The sequence below is a fragment of the Megalops cyprinoides genome, chromosome 8 (assembly GCF_013368585.1).
Source record: "Megalops cyprinoides isolate fMegCyp1 chromosome 8, fMegCyp1.pri, whole genome shotgun sequence".
Lineage (NCBI taxonomy): Eukaryota > Metazoa > Chordata > Actinopteri > Elopiformes > Megalopidae > Megalops > Megalops cyprinoides.
In genome coordinates this window covers 22,501,756-22,526,850 of record NC_050590.1, presented here as the reverse complement: position 1 = coordinate 22,526,850, position 25,095 = coordinate 22,501,756, and the positions used below count along the sequence as shown (strand labels likewise).

Here is a 25,095-nt window from a genome sequence, read left to right as displayed (position 1 = left end):
CAACACATCCTACAGGGAGGCTTCAAAATTCCTAACTTAAAAGGCCAAGGTTTCCATTTTGTGTTAACTAGTAATACCATCACACACTGAGTATTAAAAACCATTTTGGAAATTCAGTAAAACCAGTTTTTGTGATGTTTGGTTGACAGTTGCATGCTGTGATAGGGTTAGTTTCCCAAGCACATGGCTGAAAATTATGTTTTACATTTATAATTTTGTGGAAATGTACATGATCTTTTAGAATTTTTGCTAGGGATGTATATAGCAAGCTTTGGCGATTAGCGAGTGTAGTCCACTATCCGTCTCTTATTTAGTGATGGCTGAACTGTACGTAGCTTGTAGCTTGGTCTAAAAGGTCTCTATCTTTGATTTTCAGGTGAGTATGGTTCAGGGCACCTCTTGTTAATGGAAATGAGACAGTTACCTTAATAAACAATTAATAGTCCAAATATGAGCAACACTTCAGCTGATACCTGACCTAAAAAATAAGACTAGAGATTATCACATCTCATAAGGCAACACAAGGAAAATAGTCAGGACACAAAAAACAAAGCAAGTGGCACACATTAAGGGTATTGGTGTGTACATTAAACAATCCAATGAAACCAAACAGTCTCCAACAGAACTCAGTTTTTTTAGGTTTTAGTGCCCCCTGTTGAATAGCTTCAAATACAATATCTCATCTGGAGGCATCCCTGCGCTGCAAGCCATAATCTCCACTGAAAAAAACACAGCTAGCAGAGAAGATAAAAGATATCAGGAAGTGCTGATAATTCTCATGGATTCTTCCTGCAGATAAACGATCTTACTCTCTAAGAGGTCTCGATTACTTTCTGCAGAATTTTAAACTGCAGGAGAAGAAATTGTTTGAGACTGGTGTTTGCTGCAAAATTTACATTCGTGTAATGTAACATAGTGCAGTAAAATAAGTTAGGCAAGCAAGTTTGGGTTACATTATACAAACTGTATTTTTTTAAGATGCTCAACTATTTTTCACTTGCTCAGCTAACCAGCACATCTTTTTACAAAAAGCCACTCTTGTTGGCAATGGTTAGAAAATAATTGAATATATATAACATAATTTGAATTCAGGAATGATTATTCTTAGAAATAACAATACAACAGAAAAATAGAAGCAGGAGTACATTAATGGCAATTCCATGAGGGAAAATTTTCTGAAACATATACATTTACATGTAACAAAATAACCTTCTATTTATTTTTTTGCATTGGACCTTGACATAAATTTCATGTCAGGTCAATTATAAATATATTTCGTGATACCTGACAACAGTAACAGTACTTTTACTATCTCCTCTCAAAGACTGACATATTTAAAATTTGTCTCAAAAGATCATGTCTTTCACCAAAGCATCTTGCCTCCTAATTAAATCTGAAGTATCACTATTTGCAATATGCAACTGTTATCCTGACAAATTACTCTTATATCATGTATAGCACTTGAGTGTAAATGAATGGCTATGGAAAAACTGTACCATTGTGGTAATTCAATAAAGCTGTATCATGATTGGTCTTAATGCTTTATGATTCTAACTGCAGAGCCTAAGGATGGCCAGTTTTGATTACTTTGATTTTATCTGTACCGAAACCATTAGATGTACCATTACAGCTTCAGCCTTCACCTGGATTGGTTTCATAGGGCCCAAGCTAAGAGCAGAAAGCCAGCTTCCTGCTTTATGTTTCACACTTTCATCCTCCTCTGTTGTCTCCTTCTGGGATCAGTCAAACTGATACCCAACTCTGCCTTTTTTCCTTTGCTTGAGCTGGCTTACAGTTAGGACACACCACAGGTTAACACACTGAAGAGTGCAAAGGATAACACACACGGTAGTGCTGGTTGAGGGCGGGGGGAGGGGGGTGCTTTGGGGCTCAGTGGGTGTCCAAGAGGGAAGTGTGAAATTTTTCCAAACATTTACAGGTCTCAGGATGATTACGGGTTAAAGATCTCGCTGTGCAGGTCCAGCAGGGCTCTAGTGAAGTTGTTGATTGGTCCGATGGCACTCAGCGTCATGGCAGCATCCCGGCCCCACAGCAGGTTGGGTCCAAACACCACCGCCAGATTGGTGTTGTTCATTTTGTTCACCTCACACTGTGCAGACACCTGCAGCAAAAAGGGTGGGTGTGGTTAGGGAATCAAGATTTCAACATCCACTGTATGACACACTCATGACACACCTAACACTGTATGGTGCAGGGCCATTTTGCCCTTTGCAAAGGGCAATCCAATGCTGCACAGTCTCTGAACTAATATAGCCGCATTAGTTTTTATATATGACAAATAAAACCAAACGCTAATATTTTGTCTTTTTCAGACAAACACTCAAGTATTTAGTATAAATCAAACTTACATGTCTTTGACAAATGACTCATGATATGCATTACATGTCTCAAAACTTAATTTGTTTGCTTTGTTAGTTGAAATGAATGCAGATATGAAGGCACAGGTTGCACTCTAGAAGGTTTGTATGAGGTTTATATTCACAAAATTCATACAAGTTTCCAGCATGAACCAGGATGTCCTTACCTGTACCAAGAACTGGATGAGGAACTTCAACGAGACGTAGTTTTCCTCAGGGAGCCTCTGTAACATGCTACGGATTGTGCTGACCTGGGAGCTGCTATCAACATCTGGGTATCACAAAGCAAAAAAAAAAAAGGTATTTACAGGTAAAAAAGGGTTAATATGTGCACATCTATTTATTTTATACGTGAGATGTTTGAGGAAACTGCAAAATCACTACGTCACCTACCCAAAATAAAACTTAAAACTTAATATCACTCCTTGCATGGATAGAAATCTGGCATCTGTGATGAAACAGATGCTTTTTATAAAGTATCGAAATCTTCTGCTCAGACTAAACATAGTAACCGCATAAGCAGTTTCCAAAGTTGAAATTTTCCATCAATCAGTACATGAGCAAGTGGGGACAGCATTGAAGGAAGGCTGAAGTGCACTCACTATGGAAGTTGACAATGTCATTGTAGAGCTGGTATGTGAGGAGGGGCTCTGGCAGTTCCCTCAGGAATGTCTTGAGTATGACGGCAGCAAGATGGATGTCCTCCAGCTGAGAGAAATGTACTGCCTCCCCTGGAAACACAGAAAAGCAGACCAGATGGATTATTAGAGACTGAGCAGTTAACACTGCTAATTTACAGGATTGCATGTTCAAACCAGTGTTTGTCAGAAACCAGACTGTCCAAATACAAGTCCTCTCTATGCTAAGAGTCACTCAAATAGATGAATCCATTTTCCAGTTTGTGTCCTGTCACACCAATTGATATTTCTAAAAATACATACGCAATTCTACACCCTAATGTGTGTGACATCTTTGAATAAGATGAATTATGACATTTCAGCATGGATAATAAGTGATCCTGATAAAAGCCATGAGGCCAAAAGATTTTTAGATTTTTGTGCCTTCAAAAGCTTCAAAAAATATGTGTTTACATTCATTTGTGACTTGTACATTTGAGACTGTTTAAATACTTCTCTGGTGTCAATACACCAGATGAATCACAAGAAAAAATTGGCTTTAACCAGTTCCCGCTGGGGTCACTGATTTTGACTGGGAGCCATTTCTGCTTGCCTGGAGCAGCAGCTGAGATCTTCACCACTAGTACACATCACACACCTGAGTTGTATTTGTGCTGAATATTCCTGACAAGGGTCACGTTGGCTGACCTTCTGAATATGCCTTCTGTCTGCAGACCTGGCAGAGCACAGGGAATCATTATTACCAAAGGGAGAGAAGATAGCTTTAAAAATTAGTCTGCTGGGACTGCAATTCCTGTTGGCGGGTGAGCATGACTCCCTCTGTGGCCTATCCTCTACTGCACACAGTGGTTCACTGTTCTGTGATAAAACAGCTCACAGCTAGGAGCATGAGACAGTCCAGGAATAATCCTTGTGATGGACACAAGTAAGCCTTGCACCAGTGCTAGTGATAAGCAGTGGGCATGTGCAGTAGCCTTATTCAGGGGGTCAAAATTATCAACAGTTTCTAATAATCTGATTTTACCACCACATATTTGTTCTTTTTCAGGACCATATAAATTATAAATCTGACATTTAGCTCAAAAAGAAATGCAATTCTTGGTGTCTGAAAATGTCAGAATACCACAGAACATGTAATAAAATCAGTGCTATCACAAAAGGGCTCAACTCACCCTGTTCTGTTAAGAAGCTGACCGTCTCACGCATCACCAGTGGGATTCCCTCCTTATCTGAACTTCTTTCTTTTAATCTTTCCCCATAAAAATACAAAATGATACAATGCATGAGATTTTCACCAAATTATAATCCACAGCCAGCAATGGAAGAAAAGAACATACTGTTTTTAGACAGTGGTCATGTGCTATTGAAAAATTCCAGGGTGAAGCAAAGGCACCCACAGGGACAGGGAGACTCCAAACTGCTGGTGGGGCAGAGGCGGGCTGGGGGGGGGCGACATGGGCCGCTGAGCTGATGGCTTCAAGGAGGCTTTGATCTTCTCATCATAGCTGAGGAGGGAGAAGAGTGCAAACCTATCTTACTTCAGCTTCAGATTGTTAAACTTCCACTGGATGCAAATGAAATATATCACATATTTAGTATGCCATTAAAAATACCACACATCTATATCAAGTGGTTTAGAAAGATGAATTCTTTCCAGATTTATTCCATTTGCTAAATAAAATATTTAATGACAATGAAACGCAACTGAAGTTGAAACTGTCTTCTACTTACCAATCCAGTATCTCTATATACTGTATATATATCCAGTAGCTGTATATACTGATGACATGTTTCATTGTATATCATTGCAGAGGGGTATTTCTGTTTTAAACTCATTATATACATTTAAGCATAATGAAATGTTATACCTCAACAATTACTTACTCTCGAACTCGGGTTGGTATCACCAGCTGCTCACACTTGACAACATCCTCCAACTCACTCAGATAGTTAACATAGTTAATCTTCCTTCCAAACTTAAAACTGGCAAAAGAATATTGTATAATTAAATTCTAGTAATCACTTTCAATTAAATAAATATTCCAGTTTCACAATTGTACAAATCAAAAACTTAAATTTAACAAATCAAACATCACTAGAAGCAAGTACAACCACAAGGCTTTCAAGTGGAATGGGTGGTGACCTTGAGCTATGGTCAAGAGTGTATGTAGAGGCAATGCTTGATAAAGGTAGCAGATATTTGGGGAATGACAGAATAATGATACAAGTGTAGCCAAGACCATGTTATTCATGAGCAGGGACCAAAAGGAACAAAAATCAGTATCCCCATATCTACAAACAATCCCTAAGATGCACATATGAGAGGAATGGTAAATGCAATGAATACTCATGCATATGTGTGAAAAACACATTTGCTGGCCAGACTGGCAGGGGTTTATGACCGTAATGTACATTTCATAGACATCTAGAGACTATGACTAAGAAAAATAAGCATGCCAATTACTTTGGCAAATAATGTGAAAAACTGAACAGCAAAAGTTGTTTTCTGCATATATACTAGGTATGGATGGAACAGAGGCCTAAAGCCTTGACCAGCAGTTGTGTACATTCCAAATGAATGGACCAAATGTGAGATTGACAGAGGGCTGTCACTCATGTGACTGGTATATATGGGGAAGAAGTGTTCAGTAGGCATACTGGGTATGGTCTAAGACCATCTGCTATGAAAATCAAAGGCATAAAAACACATCTAAGCGCTACCTGGTATATATGGACAAGCCCTACGTGATCACTGTGAAATGTAATGACATGTGAAAAACACATTTAGTGGTAAAAAATGTTCCGCAATGTTTTTAAATTTCAACAAATTAGACACAATTCTACTGACTGACATTATGGTTGCGAATGTTCCTTGTTGTTACATTTAACCAAGGTTTAACAACTATTTCATGCAGCACTGCAAATATACAATTATTTAAGATACTCAAAAATTAGACTGGTTCATAATTTCTTGTGGTCTGGATTCATCTTGAATGCTAGAATGGTTACCTGATAATTGGCTTGAAGAGTATGAGTAGTGTCCTGATGAACATAGTGGGGTGTACAATATACAAAGCCTTGATGTTCTTCTTGTACCTGCAAGCAGTAGTGCACTTTAGGCAAAAGCATAACCAACCTACAAACAAACATAATCACTACATAGAGATACTGTCAAGGTAGACATCTGATTAACTGTCATGCCTAGTATTATATATAAATGCGTACAATATCTCACTTCATTTTAAGTGAATTAAGTGAATTAGGTTGGTATTGAAGATTTTCAGGGCTCCTCAAAAAAAAAAAAAACGCAACAAAGTCAACAAGGAGAGATCACAGAAAGTGATGAGGACTCACTTCCTGTCAAACTCTCTGTAGGCATTTCTGAGCCAGCTCAGTGAAGGCTTGTTCTCGCTGGTGAGGCCATGGTGGAAGTAGATGAGGGTGTAGTCACTCTCAACATACTGGTCCAATGTGTGCTTCAGATACCTGATAAAATCAGAGAGAAGGTGAAGTGGGGCTAAACAGAGTCATCAGGGACAAACTTTGTTTAAAGACAGGGTGATTTGCACTTGTTTAACCACTGAAATAATAATAATATGTAAGCTATGAGTAAAGGTGACTGTGAAGAAAATGTACAATAAAGTAAGAGACCTCTAAGGAGCTTAGTATGCTCACGAACATTGTAGTGTATTCACTTTCTGTTCAGACAGAGGGACTTGAGATTTACACTGAGGGCATGACTGAAAGCAGAAGAACTCCAATCTAGCTATGTTAAATCAAATATAAGGAAGTTAAAACTGCAATGCTAAGTACTTCTACCAGAAATGTGGTTAGTTGGAACACATATAAGCACAAACAGCATTTTGAAGGCTGGCTACAGTGACAGTGACCTAAAGGGCACAATCAACAGGAAGCAGACACCCACATGAGCAGCCTGTGGTGGTCCAGCTGATGGTGAGGGGGCATCCGACATGCGCTAAACACGATGACCTTCCTGCCGAAGTTATCGTCACCTTGATAGAGACAAGCATCGTGTCAACAGCCTGACCCTGTGACTCCCGAATTGTGACAGTGATTCCAGATCCTGGTGAGATGCACGACTGAGGCCTACTGTTTCAAGTATGCAATACTGTCACTGTAATTTGTTTAAGTCACACACACTACACTGTGTTTCTACTGTAAAACAGCATGTCCAAGTCATGTTACACGGGTGAGAAAAAACAATTTTAAATTCACTAATTTTTATTACAAATCTAGTTTAGAAATTAACCATGTGATCCACAAATGCTTTCAACAACTTATATTGTGTGCGAGTAAAGTACAATTGTCAAGAACTGTATTAAGGTGATCTAATCAAAACTGGTTCCTAAAACTGAATAAATAGCAAAACAAGCCAAAAACAAGTCACTACATTTGTTTTTAAACTTTCTAGAAAATGTGCAAAACCATGTGATTGCCAAAAAGCATCTATGAATTACAAACTCCTAGAGTCCCAGTCGTGTGGGTCAACAATTGTAACATAAACTGTAACCCATATGTAACCCATGTTTGCAAAAGGCAAAAACTGGCCTACAGAGATGACTTATCAAAAGATACCTTCCAATATGTCTTGAAAAATACCAGTCACAGAATTTGCCTCAAGAGTGTATAACATTTTGGTCTTTTTCATTAATTCATTATCACATGACTTTTGTGTTATACTTGCAGGACACTTGGGCTGCACAACAACAAACAGAAGACACCAATTTACAAGCAAACTCAACACATTTTTGGTGTTTATGAAAACTAACAGACACATTCCACAAAGGTATTAACAAACATAGCAATATATCTAATTGATTTGAGAACTGTTTTAACAGTTCTCCAATCCCTCATAATCATACAGTGGATGATGTCATATTATAAAGACAGAGATTTTGGAATGAGATCATGAGCAAGAAAAAGAGTGACAGGGATGCAAGACAAGTCTGAAAAGGCAACAAGAATGTTTTTAGACATCAAAGAGCTTTGTCTGAATTTGTAGCTTTATTTTAATTTGTTGTTTTCAATATTGTGATTTTGCAGGGGACAGGTTAAGGTTGATTTAATTTATCCTTAGAGTGTTAGTGCTGTCTTGCATTGTAACTAAATTAACACTTATCTAACAACTGATTTACATGTTGCTATTGTCATTTCTGACCAATCACACAGTGTGTGTCATAGTCCTGAATATTTATTAGGCTTGAGACAAAATACTGTCATTTTAAAGTTTGCAAACTCTAAAAATGACGAGATGTTTCCTGCTCCTGAGAAGATATTCTAAAATGAAATTACCACAACGTGACTTACATTAAAATGATATGGAAACTAATTTACATTTTTTCAATATCATGTCAGTGGAATTTTCACTTGCTTCATTTGTTCTGTTCATTAGTCCTTAGCAGCCCTATGAAAAAGTACTTTATAAAACAATTAGTTACAATTCATTATTCTATTGGTTAGTTTGTGTTCCAGTTACAACATTCACTGACCTACCACGGGTAAATGGAATCTTTATACACTGTTTATATTATATTTTAATTTTAATTATGTATATAGACAAACATAAATACTGTAACTGGTACATTCCACATCACTAAGAGCTAAGTAACCAAAGATTCAAACATTTACCATCTCTTTCGAGAAGTAAGTAGTTCTTGCAGGTAGCTAGCAACTGAACTCTACTGTGAAATCATAATAGTATGAAACAAACAAAGACATCTGAAAGGCTGCCCTGTGAGCTAACCCTGGCTAGCAAATCCAGCAGCACCATTTAGATTATGACTTAGCAACAATGATATTGCCAAGTCATAATTAACCTCTAACACCACAAATATACACTATATGGACAGAAGTATTTGGCCACACCTGTTTTTCAGGGTTTGGGCTAGGCCCCTTATGTCCAGTGAAGGGCAATCTTAATGCTTCAGCATACCAAGACATTTTGGACAATGCTATGTTTCCAACTTTGTGGCAACAGTTTGGGGAAGGCCCTTTTCTATTCCAACATGACTGTGCCCCAGTGCACAAAGCAAGGACTATAAAGACATGGTTTGATGAGTTCAGTGTGGAAAAACTTGACTGGCCTGCACAGAGCCCTGACCTCAACCCCATCGAGCATCTTTGGGATGAACTGGAACGGAGATTGTGGGCCAGGCCTTCTCGTCCAACATCAGTGCCTGACCTCATAAATGCTCTACAGAATGAATGGGCACAAATTCCCACAGAAACACTCCAAAATCTTGTGGAAAACCTTCTAAGAAGAGTGGAAGCTGTTATAGCTGCAAAAGGGGGACCAACTCCATATTAAAGTATATGTATTTGAATACAATGTCATTACAATGGTCAGGCATCCAAATACTTTTGTCCATAAAGTGTACATTAGGGGAATCAATATTACATGATGACTGAGTAGGCAAAAATGGCAACAGATTAGAGTTTCAGTTAATCTGATTGAGCCACCAAAACAAACTGAGTTTATGTCGCAGTTGGTTTGATTTCACAAAGACTCAATTCATTTTAGTGTGGTTTTACAGCATTTTACAGCAGTGTGGCCATTACTAGATTCATGCACTTCCTCTATTGGTGATAGATCAAAGGTTTGATTCAACCTAGGCCTGACTAAGTGTATTAGATTACTACCCCCACTCTTGTGGGTGGTGTTTTATGTTCTTATGTAATCTCATGACCTTGGTAACATGGGTGGCCTCCTTAGCGGGAATGTGACAATTGTTGCACTCTTTTAGTTGGAAAGGAAGCTCTCCTCTCTTTCACAGTCAAGCACTTTCAATCAAACCCATTTACTCAAATTACATTTAACATTATAGCTCATGGACACATTCTCTGAACGTTGATAAACATGAAATTATACCGCTGCTCAGGGAGTGTTGTAGAAAAGTCACCAGAGCAGAATTCATTCACATTATTCTGCTGATGAAATGCTTAATAGGAGTCTGATTTCAAGAAGAAGAAAAGACAGCAGAAGACAGCAAATTAGCTCTGCCCCTTGTGGCAACAAATCTTCCTACCTGCCACCTCCAAAATCTGATGCCTGGCGATGTCATCATACGCGTCATCCCCGCTCAGGTGCGATGTATCTTCTAATTTCTTGCTAATGTCCGTTTCTGTGAGTCAAATTTGGGGAACACTCAGCATGAGGAACATTTGCAAGAGACTGCCCTATGAGCATTAGCTCCATCCTGACACCTGATGGTTATGGGTACCACATCCAGCTGAGGCACACCAAAGAGTACAGAAATATCCATGACCCCTCTGTCCTGACAGAGGCAGACTGACATCATCAAGCACTGCTGCTGGGATTCTTTGTATGTGTACCCAGCTGCCTCATGCTGCAGATATTGTGACATGCCCTGTAACTCTGTGAGCTACAGACAGCTTCAGCCTGCAGGTTCCAGAGATTTTCATCAGCATCAATCTGCACACTGGGCTGAGCAGAGGAAACTAATGCAAGGCACTTCTCCTTGCATTAGTCACTTGCAATGAACCACCTCAAGGCAAATGCTACAATGGCATTTTGTTTATTTTTGGTCTCGGATTCAATCAATCTGTCCAAAGGCTTGTTCCATTTATGCTACTCTGTGACTTTACAAATACAATCAAAGTTTGCTAAACCTAACCATGTCCCAAAAATTTTGCTGGTCACATGCAATGCCCTTGTTATCCAGCCCCACTCAAACCCAATTAATAAATGTTACTGTGGCCCTACCGGCCATTAATCTGGAATGCATAATTAATTTTTATACACCTCCTACCCCATAAATGGATTGAATAATCATCCTGGAACAGTATCTGGTGTGGAGCTGTTAACATGATTGTTTTCTGCATCTGAAATGATTTGTTGAGAATTCATCACCAATGCTATAAAAGGCCTGAGCTATGTGTTACCCTGGCAACACACATGAGTTTTCAGTATCCTCAGCTACTAACTACGATGTGAGAAACAAGCTGGGTTATACGCAGTGTGAAAACAGTATGCTGTCATAAAAAGCTGGCTCTTTGATGACAGATCCAGAGAATAACCAATTTCTTTAATTCCTTTAAAGGACACTAAGTGCACAACGAGATTCTGTCTCACAGTTTTGATTTTAGCACTACAGACAACAGAAAAGTGTCAGTGACAAATGAACTGTTTGCTTCTAGTGTATTTACATTCTCACTAAGAATTAATACAAAACAACAATGGTTTTCACTACAAACTCGCAAAAGACAGCTTCATGTAGCAGGAAAGAATTTAGAAATGCATATGTATAAACATCTCATCTTTTATCATTTAAAAAAAGACACTCAGTGATTTTATTCACCATGGCCACCAACCAATCATGAAAAGGCACAACAGAAACACAATTGTCAGAGTACATATTATGTGATGATAAAAATTAGACCCCAGCACAGCAGTGGAAAAGGGCATTAGCATTGTTAAAGGTCACTTCCAAATATTTCTGGAATACTGGTATTTCCCAGGACACACACGTGTTTTAAACATGTTGAATCATTTGAAAAATATGAGCCCTGGACTGCAGGACAGCAAGTGTGCCTGTTCTCAACAAATATATTACATTACATTACATTACAGCCATGGGAGTAGCTACATTTGTTCAGTCCGGACCACTGTTAAATCAGGTTAGATGAAGAAAATCAGCAGTCACTGTCACAGCAGTCACAAGTTATTCTGCAAAAAGATTTTCACTTTGTGTTCACCTTTCCCACCCTCTACTACACCCCTTTTTAATCAGAGGAAATATACAGTGGAAATCAAGCCGTCAGATGGACACTTACCAGACTTGCTTAGACTCGCCATGTCATCTTGAGACCACTGCTTGTCTTCCATTGGGGACAGCTTGAGCTGGTCCAGACTGCTAGTGGATTCATCTTGGATATCAACCAGTAGGTCTGAATCCATTCTGCCTGAAGGCTTCTCTGCAGCCGTACTCGATAAGGGTTTATCACGTGCACAGGTGGCTCCTGTCACAAAACACACCAATTCAAGATAATCTGTAACTGCATGAAAGCATTGATATCTAGCAGTTCTTTCTTTTTATGTATTCCTCGTACTTTTTACCCATTTTGTATCCATTTATCTTCTTCAGGAATTGTACAATAGACTCATCTCACCATGATAACCTCTACCCCTGAAGCACTGAAGCAATATAAATGTAAACCTCCAATACACTTGCATTCAGGTAATGGGTTTTTTAGTCATATCATGCAGCGCAGTGAACTACACACAAATTGGAAAATAGGTGCTATACTGCTGATCTTATCCAAGCAACTCACAAGCACCTTATGAATAGCAGGGTGCCTGAGAACGGCAAGACGAGGAGATCCTGGCACACCTACCCACCACTATCTTGCTGCGGGCTCCTGGTTACCATCTGCAGATAACATAGCTTGTTACAAATCTAAGCCACAGGGCTAAGCTTGCATTCAAGACAAGTTTCTGTTGGCTGAGCCACCACCAAGCCCCCGCTCAATCCTTTTAACTTTAAAGATAGCTCTCATTCATACAACCCTACACTGAGCCTCTCACCTGAAGTCATGTAGCTTGTGATATGTTGGTTGTTCTAAATAAGGACCATTTTCAACAGGCTTAGCAAATAAAACCATCATTTGTGACAGGTGTCTCCTATAAATGTAACTGTATCTGTTACATTCTACACAGCATAGTATGGAGTAAAGGTCCTCTGTTTAAGCAGTTAGCTTTGGCTGTATGATGTCTGCGTGACATGATGAATCCACCACTTCGCATTACAAACTGAACAGGGCCATAGGTAGTGCTGAATTTGAGAGAGGTGTGGCTTTGTTGCATAAAAACATGAAATACATGAATGATAACCCCATAAAACAGTCAGGACAATCTGTATAAAAATATTCTGTCACATACAGTGGACAAAAAAAAAACCACGCAATGCACACAAGTCCCTTTGAATCTAGATTTCGGAACATTTTCCTGACTACCATGGTGCTCAGTAGCATTCATATTAGTTCTAAATCTGATCTCTATGCTTCAGGGCGTTAATAACACACAAGCATGATTGCACAAGTCATCACTGCTTCCTTACAAAATCTGCTGTGACATTTGCTTCTTTAAATAAAACAGCTGGAGATACATCCCAGCATGCATCATCCATGTCAGATAAACTGAATTAATGCTAAATGCAAGTTGACATTGTTTACACATTATGTAAAATTAATGTTCAAGCATAGATAATATTTTAGTTTTATGTTCAGAACTGCTAATAAAAACCCAGAGAGTGGTACTCTTATTCCTTCCCTAGTTTTGTTTTGGCTTCTTTTCTGTGTCTAGCATTTCACTGCATTCATAAGCAATTAAACTGTCACCATGAAAAAACACAAAGTAATATAACTGCAAATGGTTTTTCTACATGTGTCTTGTTCAGATCATCAGGTGATCTGACTTTTGTGTACAGAAGGTTTTCTACAGAGTTTGTATCTTCTATTCAGTAAAAAGTCCGGCTGCTAGATTTGCATCATCAATTGAGGAAAACAGCCAGGTTCTAAACATACTGTACAGAATTCTCAATCATGCATATAACACTTTGATACATGTCCTTTTTATGACCAGACTTGCATACTCTGTACTGTTTCAGAGTAGACCACATGGCAGGTTTCTGGGATAGCCACTGTATAATTTTCATAAGTAGGAGATGCAGTCTGACAAACAAGTATACTCACTGTAAAGGTGAAGGTTGTGCAGGTCCTTCAGCATAGTTGTTTACACAACACAAATGATAAGCACTCAGGAATGTACCTATAATGCAGCTAAGACAGTGCACTGTTGCTTCAGACCTGTTATATGTGTCTTTAATCAGATGGATTTAATCTGGCAGGAGCAGCCTTGTTGTTCAGAGCAGGACTTGTAACCCAAAGGTTGCCTGTTTGAATCCAGTAAGGGCCACTGCTGTTGTACCCTTGAGCAAGGCACTTACCCTGAATTGCCCATTGAACTGCCCGCTGTACGAATGGATAACATTCTCAGTATAGTTCAAAGGCCTAGTCTAGCGAGTTTCTCATTTCTCACCAAATTTCTCACTAAGTCCATGACTAGGATAAATCCTGCAAAGTTATGCCAACTTCCCACAAAGGAAAGACATGGGGACAACAGAAAAGTAAACAAGATAGGCAACTTGACCTAATTTTTTTTTCCTGATATAAGCCTAAGAGTAAATCATATCAAAACAATTGGTTATTCAAATAGGCTTGCTTTGAATTTTCTGTTGATTGCACAAGTGGAAGTCATTTTATTTTTGGTCAGGTTTTTAAGTACAACATGGATTTTAGAACAAAAACTTCTACAATTTCATCCAAAACGCAAACACACATTGGCACCTACACTTGAAATGATTATGACACTGTGCAAATAACATAAATCATAGAATAATTACAATATTCTTGCTGTTGGATTAGATAGGAACTTGGTATCTCAGACATTGATTCATATGAGATGGCTACTTTTTGACTTCTGTTTCATCTGACGAAATGAACAGCAGCATTCATTTTAACCTTTTCGTCTTGAACCAAGGAGAAACTCAGTGTTTTACAGAGGAATATGACACCAGCAATGTAGATTATTCATTGCTTCTTCAAATAGGTGCAAAGACTGATGAATTTTCCAGCACAGCATCTTGCATTACAACACGACCATTCAACAGCACCTCTCATATATAGCAGTATCCAACATAGATGCTGAACCCAGACTATTCAATTCATTGAATCCAATGCCCTCACTTCTATTCCACAGTGCAAAGTGATCACACTTTCTGGCTCAATTTGAGCTCCAACAGGCTGTTGTCAGAACTGCAGTGCCTTATGTCGGTTTTATGGGTTTAATAAGGGTTTATTTTTAAGGGATCTGCTTTATCAATCTTTTTGTGTATTATTACAATGCAAACTTATTTTGGTAATGTTACAATTAATCTGAGAGGGACCTGCCTCCCACACACCTCATCTGACTAGATCTTAAAATGTTTAGACAAGACAGGGCCCACTGTCCATAGTATGTCTTCAAATATGCACTAAAATCAGACTCAAAACTGAAAACAAATGAAGGCAATCTTAACAAACAAGGCAGACACAACCTCCCACACTCAGTCCTCCTGAATCTTACATCTAGACTGTCCAATCAGTTTTTTATGCATGGTCTCTGGAATTCTTGCAAGTCTTAAATTTGCAAACAAAGACATTTGCTGCAGGATTGTTGGTCAGTGTCAGCTGAAAAAAAAGCAAGACAGCAAATTTGAGAGTGGAAACAACCCGAATGAGAACCGCTGAATTTCCCTCAATACAGTGTAACCACTTAGTATAAAAATTCACAGGCATAGCTAAAGGAATTTAGCCAAAGAAATCTCAGTTACGCTAGTCAGCTAAGGCAAAGGATTGAGAGGTAAATTCTCCAAATTGCCCTGCCACCAGCCTCTATTTTAGGGTCACTTAAATAGCTATGTGACAGTTATGCAGTTATGTTTTTTTTTTTTTTTTCCAAAAAAAGACTTCAGGGTATGTTGAATTCAGAATTCAGGGTTTGTTGATTTGTTGTTTGCCTACCTGTTATAAGGCATGCCCTTTGCAAACTCCACCCACAGTTTCATCAAAATGAAAGTAGCTACAGGTACACAGATAAGTTACAGGACCTTTTTTTTTACAGGACCTTACACAATACTCTCCTGCTCTGTAAGACAAGAGCTAAGATCAGTTAATAGTGTAGACACAGAAGAACAAGACTTAATCTAAATTTCCCAGTACAGCACTCAGGGAGAAAAAGAGTATCACTACTGAGACAGGTCTGTAGTTACCTTGACTGACTTTACTGACCCTAGTATGTTTTGGATGTTGCAGCAAGTTATCAATTGCAAAACTAAATACCTCAGTAAAAAATGATCTAGCTGAAATAGCCTGAGATCAGGCAACATCTTACCCATGTTATTTTGTGATACCTTGTACAATGATAAGAAGTCAGCTTTTACATCTTGTATGGAGTAACTTTAGTGAACATGACTTTCCCCCAAAGAACGTGACTGGTCAGGTAGTTCAGCGAGTTCATTGCGAGCTACGATACATCAAGAGCCTTACAGAATTTAAAGGATTTCAACATGTTTATTAAGACATTTCCTAAGTCTGCATATGATTTGAACTCGCTCATTAAAACTGACTCTGAGCTTAAGTATCCCTTACATTTTGAAAACACTTTGAGGGCCTAATAAAGAATTACACTGATCCGATGGCCTTATCCCACTAGAGTAAGCTGATGTTTTCATTTCACCTAAAATGTTAAGCCATGCGTCTTCAAGAAGTTAATGTCTCACATTATTATGCTGATGTACAATTTACTTTACCGTTCCTTTTCATAAGCACGTAGCTTATAGATCTCCACTTCCGTGTCTTTCCATGAACCACTGAGCCAGTGAACCATGTATTTCGATGAAATACAATTAACTACAATTAACTAATTAGTTGCACAAGATAGTGGTCGCTCAGCTAGCTTGCCTAGTCTACAAGTCTTCGATGAAAAATATACCGTACGGGTGGCTTTGTGTCTAGCTGCCGAACTACCTTGCTAGCTTGCAACGTGTTGTAAATACAATGACATCAAATAATTAGGTAACACAGTCATCATACCATGGCAGTTAACAACGCCATCTAAAAGTAATACCTAACCGGTTAGGTTATTTAACATTCGCATCAACGATGCCTTCTGGGGAATAATTTGTATTGCTAGCTAGCCAGCAACTTAGTTAGCTTCAACTTACTTTTGGCAGTTATAGCTAGCCAAGTATCGCCGTAATGTATATGGCACCCACAACATCGTCGAATCACGATGTAGCTGGCTAGTGTTATCTACAGTAACAGTTACCAACCCGAATACAAAAAATCACACTGGTTATCCATCTTGAAATGACTTAGACTCTATTCAAAAACAAAACTGTAGCTGCTTGACTAGTCTTGCAAGTTGACATGACACACCTGTTTTGATAGGTGGCTAGTTAGCTTGCTAGCTAGAGATTATGAACCCTAACGATGCCTAAATAACTGAAATCCACTGGCCACAGTGCTCTCAGGTATTTCAAGTTTGTCATCAATGTGTAGTATTCATGATAATCACAGCTAATAAGAAGCACAAGATCACGCATGGGGAAATTAAAGGAGAGCTTTACCTTCTCAACGAGATTATTCCTGAGGTCGAACAGCTCTGCAGCCCAGCCTCTACCTACAGCAAACACCAAAGATATTCTAAACAATAGATATTCCGCTTGCTGCGCTTTAAGTTGAAAGCTCCTTCTCTGCCATCGTAGAGGCTGTACATGTTCTGATTTGTTGGGTTGTTCTGAATATTCTTATAGAGGCGTGGTCTAAAAAAGAACATTCATTACCCTTGCATTGAAAGCAGACAACAACGGAATATCCTGTTACCAACCGGAACTTCCTAGGGAGGAACTATAGACAGCGAGTATTAGCATAGTAGTAACCGTCTGTCGTGTTGAGCGCGCTCGTCAAAACCAGTACAGTATCTTTGGTGCAGTTGGCAGGTCCAGGTGGCGAACTTACGTTTTATTAACTGCCATTCACCGACTGTAATAGTTCAAAATCCATTATTTGTGCAGAATACGATTTTGCTCTTTGCAATACGTTAGATTAAATTCGAACGTAAAAATATCCATTTCAGCAGTGGTATAAATAAATACGGAGGGCACTGCTTTGTGTAGATATAGATGCGCTGCACTGTAAGATCGTCAGCAACCTTGTTTCCATCCAACTAATTTAAACTATAATCTAAATGTATTCATTCATTGTTGACATATAACATATCCCCAGTATTGTGATGGATTGTTAAAGAATATTTTATGGTACTGGATTTATAGTTGTGCTTATTATGTTGTTATTATGTTATTATATATTGTTATATTATTATTATGTTGTGCTTATCGCATCTGTATGAGTTACACATAATGTACATTTGTGGCGTGGTCATATAATGTACATTTGCCATCAACGTTGAATTTTCTTTCCCATGCACAGGACATATATAGATCTTTTCATATTTTAGGAAATTTGCCAAATGCAGCTTGTGATAGACAACAGCCACATGTATAAAGAACATCCAGTTAAGACAGTTTCTAAACTGCTAATGGGTTTTACTCACACCCAGCTATTGATTTAATTCCTAGCTGTGAAAATTGAGCATAAAAATGATCAAACCAGGCAGCAAAGACTTTGGTAAATGTCCATTATTTACTGAATACAGTATCTTTTCTGATGCACAGAAACTGCCTTACAGCATAGTTTTTCTTCCTTGCTTTGTAACAAAACATGGTCCCACCATGCATGCTCTCTTCTGGGATTCCATTTCTGATGCCATCACTGCTAGGATATATGAAGATATTCATGACCAAGATTATCCTTTAATCATCTGTATACATTGGTCCCCTTATGCATCATTCATCTAGGCCTAAACATTCACATGTCAAAATCTGATACCCCTAATGATGTATTCTTGTGTTTTCATTCACTTTCAGCTTAATTTGGCACAATAGAGCAAGGATAAGGATGTCTGCTGTTTATAGTCTTTCTGATTTAAATGGGGGTACAAGGTAGTGATAGCATACTGCTAGAGAGTTCCCTGTTTTTTGTACTACAACTTTTTAAGGGGTAGGGGACAAGCAAACTTGCCTGGTAAATAATCATTATTAAAGGAAAGGACATTTACTTTCAATCAATTCACACTTTATTTTGATTTCCTTGTGGAAAGACACATAGAAGCAAAGACGATATCAGTCATCATCGCCATCTGCTTTTTCAATGACTTTCTTCATCCACCTTCTCATACGGAACAAATGGGTATAGAATCCAAATTTCCCATCTCTGTCACAGCCTTCTCCCCATGACACAATGCCAATCTGGTACCACCGGCCATCATCTGGACTCTGTAAGACAACAAAAAACAGGAGTTTGCTCAAAGACTAAGGATATTGTGCACCAATGAACACACATACACACAGATTATCACTGCTTTGGTTAGAAGCTGTTTAACACATAATGCAGAACTGACAGATACATATCATGTAATGCAATTCTGGCACTGGAGACAATGTTGTGGTCTTTATGAATGACAGAGTGATCATTCCACGTGGTGGGTATCCTGTGTACCTTTGAATACAGTCATGTTGTTTCCTGTTGTATGAAAGATGGGGTTTGATCCTCATTTTGTATAATACTTCCAACCTTGCTTCAGACATACTGCATTTCCAAACTGTTTCATGGTGGAGTGTTGTGGAAAAAACAGTGCACAAGAAAAGTTATATTTAATCAGATCTCTTACCTTCATGACAAAAGGACCCCCACTGTCACCTTCACAGGCATCGCCACTGGTAGCATCCTCTGGTTTATACCCTAAATCATAGAAACCAACTACTATGAGTATTATGTTGACTATTATTAGCAATAATGCAGTTTGTGGAGTACAAACTTATCTGCTTCCCATCAATGAAATTCAGCATCCACTACAGTATCCACAGAGTGGTGGAAACATCTTGCTCATGCATCCTCTCACCTGCACAGAACATATTGTCTGTAATCCGTATGGAAGTGGAGCTGCGGCAGATGTCCTGCTCCACTATAGGCAGGTGAACCTGTTGGAGGACATCTGGCAGTTTTTGGGTGGCAGAAGACCATGACTCTCTGAGGTTTCCCCAACCAGTCACGCGGCCCTTGTAGCCTGCAAACATCAGCCTGCATTGAGAGAGAAATGTTGGCAGCTCAAGTTTATTCACGATTGATGAGGAATACAATTTCATTAGCTGTCACCACTCAACATTGTAGAAAATAGTCAAGGATCCATCTGACTGAAGGATTATGGTAGAGGAAAATCTGGCCCTGATACATAGGTTAACAATTCTCTTTGATGACAACAGTGAACCAGAGCCATGGATAATGTTTCATCTGAAAGACAGCATCACCTGTAGTATCCCTGACACTTCACTGGGGTGTGAACTGAGTACTTTCTACTGACTCAAAAACTCAATTTTAAGCAATGGTCTTGTTTTCCCATGAGGTCTCCCACTGATGTACAACATTAAGTGCAGCCTGACACACCTTTACCACATCTTATCAAAGACGACTACCATGAATAACCAAGATAACCATGATTTTAGAGCCATGGTGATTTTCCATGAAAAAAAAGTGGTCTGGTTGATATTACACTGATGTACCTTTTTGCAATTTTCTTGGTTGGCAGACAAATGGGATGGATTACATCATTGAAGGTGATGGACTTCCTCATGTGCAGAAGAGCTATGTCCCGATCAAGGTTCTCTCTCCAGTTGTATTTGGGGTGGACAATTATTTGATCAAGGGCAACAATTCTTTCAGTGCCTCTTTCAAACCTGGGGATGAAAGGTAACATGTGCGTTCATGGTAGAAATTGGAATTAGACCTTTGTTCTATGAGTTTTTAAAGAGATTCACACATTTTAACGTATTTTACCTTGTGTAGCTTGGCTGGATTTCAATTGTTCATTATTTGGTTTTATTAAATATTGGTAAGCTTTACATTTGATTTCATCCAGTCAGATACTGAGGACAGTGGAAAATTAAATCTTTGGTAACTTTCATTTCAATGCACAAGGATAGCAAAAGGATGTTAAAGGTGTTTTATCAGACAAATCTTCCTCATTGGCCTTTACCACTCACCTAGCACGGAAATGCTTGCCCAGTCGGACTACAATGTCATTGATAGTGAAGTTTTTATCCCAGGGTGGGTACAGAATGCAGTGGGCAGCAGTAAGGATCCACTCATCACTGATTAGACTGGCTCCACACAGCAGCTCCTGTGGGCTCTTCTTGTACAGCATCACCTGCCTGCCATGGCAGAGACCAACACTGTTTACACACATTATCCTCACCAGGGACCAAGTCCCAATGGTAGCTATGTTATGGGACACTAGCCCATGACGATCTGAATGTGGAAGAATGCAATGGTCTGTATGCATATGGACATTTGTACCATGGTGCACTCCCTATTTCAGCATCCGTGCCTTTCACAATTCGGCTTCCCTGGTAGGATTCCAGCAGCTCCTGCTCATTCTGGTCCTCCTTCTTTGTCTTCTCAAAAAAGGGCCGCTCTCCACACACTGAAATTTGTGTAAGGCTGGGATTACTTCAGAGCAGTGAAACTGAATGGGGGCTGAAGGAGTATCAACTGGAATATGCTGTCTCACCACCTAACAAAACATTTTCATTTGTTGTCCACCTACACCTCCTCTCCCCAACACAGACTCATAAACATACACTTCCAGTTATATACCTACCCAGTTCTCCAGCGCCAAAACTCCTTGGATTCATAAAGGTCTTTTTTGGCCCTGAAATCACTGTCCTTTCACGTCCATCAAGCTCCTCTTCATAATTATCAATGGGATCATCTGTGTGTACACCAGTAATGCAATGTTTACTGAGACAAAAACGCAAGTTCAGTAAAGGTATTTCAATGATAATGTCAAATGGCTCGGCTGTAATCCTAAACACATGGCATGAAGAAAATCACATTGGACTGACCAGCACAGAGTCCTGACCTCAATCAGACAAAATATCTCTGGGATGAACTGGACTGCAGAATAAGGGTAAGGTCGGGGTGGCAGTTTTCAGTAGTGAGTGGAGCACAACACCACCAGTTTTTTCCCCAATGTAATCTCAAGATCTCTCTGAATGCAGATGTGGTGAGGTGTTGCATGTAGTATGTCATAGTTTCATGTGATCTCTATGGAAGTTTGTTTTAAAACTGTTGACATTTTGAAAGTTGTGTGTCTTCTTCTCTTAGGTCATTTTCGGTGGATTACTAATAGTATTACATTAAGGAGCCCTAATCTACATAACAATGCCGTACAAATGGTCACGTACGTTTCCAAAAGATGCAATGTTAATTTTTTTTCTGTGTATGAATCTCATGAACCTAATGTAATTGCCTGTGTGTGCATGATGATGCCACCTTGTGATCACTGGGTTAGTAAAAATTTTCCTTTAATGATGCTTGGCAGCCAGTAGTTGATAATGTATATCGTCAACTCACCACACAGCTCTAGTTTGCAGTAGTCCATGGTGATGTTGGGTTTGTCCACAAAGCACCAAGGCCCTTCCAAATCCATGTCAGGGTTTCTGCAGTGATTCTCTACCAGCTTGATTTCACGATTAAAGTCTTTTCCAGCACTGAGGGCAACAGCTTTAGGTGAACTCCAAGGTAGACACGTGAAGCCCTTCATGGTGACAGAGAGGTTCCCTGTATAGTCCTCACCACTACCGGCCAAGCAGTCTTTTTTGGTATACTTGGCTTTCACATCAACGGCAGGAGGAGCTGGAGCAGGCACAAAGGGTTCGCCTGTACAGGACAAATTTACAGGTTTGTGGTGTCAGACACATGAGAAGGAATTGTGGTGACACATTTGTATATTGGTCATTGTGTTAAACATTCCAAACACTGCATTATCGAGAGGGAAATAAGACAAGACTCTAGCCAAACAGTAAGAAAAAACGCTTGTTATCTAGACAGCTCAGCAACAAGACTACTGAAATTTTAAAAAATTGAAGCCAGATGCTACAGTTCCCCCGTTGTATCTGAGGTGGTAGGAGAGAATGCTAAATGAGGTGTCTGTTTGAAGGAGACAGGTACAGCACAGGGGATGAGTGGCAAGACTCTAACCGCATTTCGGAACATGACATTCTTCTTTCCTGACTGTGGGGTCCCGAGTGAAGCACCAGGGCCCTGAGAAACTGCCGTCTGGGTTCCTGCAGTGGTTTTCAGTCAGGGTCTTGTCAGACGAAACATTGAACTCCCTAAAAAACAGTTAAAGATGAATTGGTATCCACACTCCAGGGTTATACAAAGTGTTGGGGGATAATACTGAAACATACGTGATTCTGTGTGGGAAATTACTGGTCCAGTACTGACACGTCCTTCCTGACAGGGTGACAGAAATGTCACCCCGGTAGTTCTTACCAATGCCTGCTGAACAGTTCACTGTAAAATGGCAGAATAGCAAAAAATCAGATCAATTATATACCTTTATTAACTCTATGAACAACAGAAGGCATGGTTATTACAAACCAAACTTGCTGTTTGATGTTTATTGATTTTGTAAACAATATTTTATTGAAGCATTGTTTCAGTATACATTTTTAAAAAGTGACATGCCTTGAACAAAGACTTAAATACTGTTTTATCTCTTTATGTTTAACAGCATAGTAGAAATTGACAAAGGAGTTACCCTCCGAATAATTATCCAAACATGTCCGCAATGTCTGGATACCATCCTTGGTTCTGGGCAAATCAGTGCCTTTACAATCTTAAAATAACACAGGTAAACATGGGTTATGTTACAATTACCCTATTTCTGTCTAAAAAAACATCCAACAAACATATACACATTTCAATACTTAAAGATAACTGGCATGGCAAAAATGTATGCAAAATAGCTACAAGAATCACAAAAGGCACAGGGCTTTCTGTTTCTTCAGTCGTACTTTGTTCTTTGTTCAACAACATTTACATTTATATTTGGTTTTAAGAACAAAAACAAATTCATACAAAATACTATTTTCAAATTAGTTAAAAATATATTCTTACCCCCATATTTGATCCAAAACACAGCCTAAATCAGAAAAAAGTATACATTAATGCTACTACCTGTAGGTAAAACATTAATGAAAACTCAATAGCTGACATCTTTTGAAGGGTAATATGTTCAGTTAAGTAGCAAATGAATATATGCATCACATTAAGCACACACATGCACAAAGATTCTAGAATGCGCAAAAGCATCTTACACCAAGTATTAAATGTTAGTATGGAACTGTACAGTTCAAACTCAAATGAAAATTCCTTTTATCCACTAATGAGGTATGAGCCAGCGACAGGCATTCTTGACTCACCGTTTTGTCATGATTTTCAAACACCTCTCGTGCCTCCTCGTGATCACATATCTCTTCCACACATTCTCGTTCCAGGTCTCCCTTTCTTACCTCTTCCATGAGAGAATTCGCCCTCTTTGCACGGACGAAAACTTGAGATGCTGATTTTCTATCAAGAAATACTAACAGCAACAGAAAACACAAACCAGCTTCAATTCACAACTGATTTCAGATTTGTTACCCCCTGTAGTAACGGCCATGAAGATAATGGTAATTCTCATACTAATTCAATGAAGAATATTATAACCACTACTAAATCAGCCTTAACTTACTGTTCAGCTGAATCATATGACCCCAGATTATGATGGCTAATTGATCAAAAGTGTTTCTAATGAACTGTATCAGTTTCCTGTTTTCAAACCTGGCTTTAAGTAACCTTTTCTTTTGCCATGAGTGAATATATTTCTGTATCTATGTAGCTGATGTCCTAAAAGTAATATTAGCATTTACAAGTAAAAATTTGTCACAGCAAAACTATTATGCATACTCATGGACACTCTTTACACAGAGATTTAAGAAAGATATTTTTGTATCAGTCATGAGCAGAAATGTCTTACCATTTCCACACAAGGTGATCTTGAATACTGAAGAAAATAATAATGTGAAAACAACAGTTGCTCTTATTCCCCTCATTGTTTCGGATGACATGAAGTGAATTCCTCACAAAACCTAGCACATTTTGCACCCCTTCACCACCCCCACCACTTTCCATCAACCCCCGCTTAAAAAACATGCAACCTCCTGGTTAATATTGAACTATGGAGTGTCTGAACTTGTAAGGGCCATTGCTCCCTTTCTGTTGATGTTCAACTCACTAATCTTCAAATTGCCTTCATGGCTCATGCAGCTGTCTTTCAAAGATTACGGCCAAAAAAAGAATTCATGTATAACATTTGTACTTCAGTCACCACATTTGTTTATATATTTTTGATGTGTTGAAAGCTGTATCATCAGATTTCTAGTAAGACAGAGACTCTGAATCAATCTCGTTGCATTGCAGTAACACTTTGAGTAACACATTTCAACCACATAGCTTTTTGTTCATGTCCAGTGACTGCCAAACATGAGAAACGA

At 38.9% G+C, this 25,095-nt stretch overlaps 2 protein-coding genes across 2 annotated transcripts; both read right to left on the bottom strand.

The window, feature by feature from the left end:
- Nucleotides 1-1,322: 1,322 nt before the first annotated feature.
- On the bottom strand, nt 1,323-17,372 carry arhgap1 (Rho GTPase activating protein 1). The gene is made up of 13 exons (XM_036535011.1): nt 17,224-17,372; nt 11,831-12,016; nt 10,063-10,158; nt 6,942-7,029; nt 6,371-6,502; nt 6,026-6,112; nt 4,901-4,999; nt 4,414-4,521; nt 4,189-4,265; nt 3,654-3,731; nt 2,981-3,109; nt 2,546-2,649; nt 1,323-2,122 (listed from the first exon to the last, which is right to left on the bottom strand). Exons 2-13 carry the CDS (start codon nt 11,952-11,954, stop codon nt 1,952-1,954), a joined length of 1,293 nt encoding a protein of 430 aa, XP_036390904.1. The 5' UTR covers nt 11,955-12,016; nt 17,224-17,372; the 3' UTR covers nt 1,323-1,951.
- Nucleotides 17,373-18,767: 1,395 nt separating this feature from the next.
- On the bottom strand, nt 18,768-24,730 carry f2 (coagulation factor II (thrombin)). The gene is made up of 14 exons (XM_036535717.1): nt 24,579-24,730; nt 23,983-24,143; nt 23,678-23,702; nt 23,319-23,396; nt 22,966-23,071; nt 22,754-22,887; nt 22,127-22,432; nt 21,372-21,482; nt 21,068-21,194; nt 20,755-20,922; nt 20,275-20,448; nt 19,617-19,795; nt 19,386-19,456; nt 18,768-18,990 (listed from the first exon to the last, which is right to left on the bottom strand). The coding sequence occupies exons 1-14, from the start codon at nt 24,667-24,669 to the stop codon at nt 18,838-18,840; spliced, it is 1,884 nt and encodes a 627-aa protein (XP_036391610.1). The 5' UTR covers nt 24,670-24,730; the 3' UTR covers nt 18,768-18,837.
- Nucleotides 24,731-25,095: the final 365 nt, after the last annotated feature.

Coding starts and splice junctions, on each gene's coding strand:
- arhgap1 (XM_036535011.1), bottom strand. CDS start 11,954: ATGGATTCAGACCTACTGGTTGATATCCAAGATGAATCCACTAGCAGT. Junction 4,522..4,900: donor ATACCAACCCGAGTTCGAGA/GTAAGTAATTGT, acceptor CTCCCTCCTCAG/CTATGATGAGAAGATCAAAG. Junction 3,110..3,653: donor TCAGCACAAATACAACTCAG/GTGTGTGATGTG, acceptor CTGTGTTTCCAG/GGGAGGCAGTACATTTCTCT.
- f2 (XM_036535717.1), bottom strand. CDS start 24,669: ATGTCATCCGAAACAATGAGGGGAATAAGAGCAACTGTTGTTTTCACA. Junction 23,397..23,677: donor GTTTTGGATCAAATATGGGG/GTAAGAATATAT, acceptor TGTTATTTTAAG/ATTGTAAAGGCACTGATTTG. Junction 20,923..21,067: donor GAAATAGGGAGTGCACCATG/GTACAAATGTCC, acceptor CTGCCATGGCAG/GCAGGTGATGCTGTACAAGA.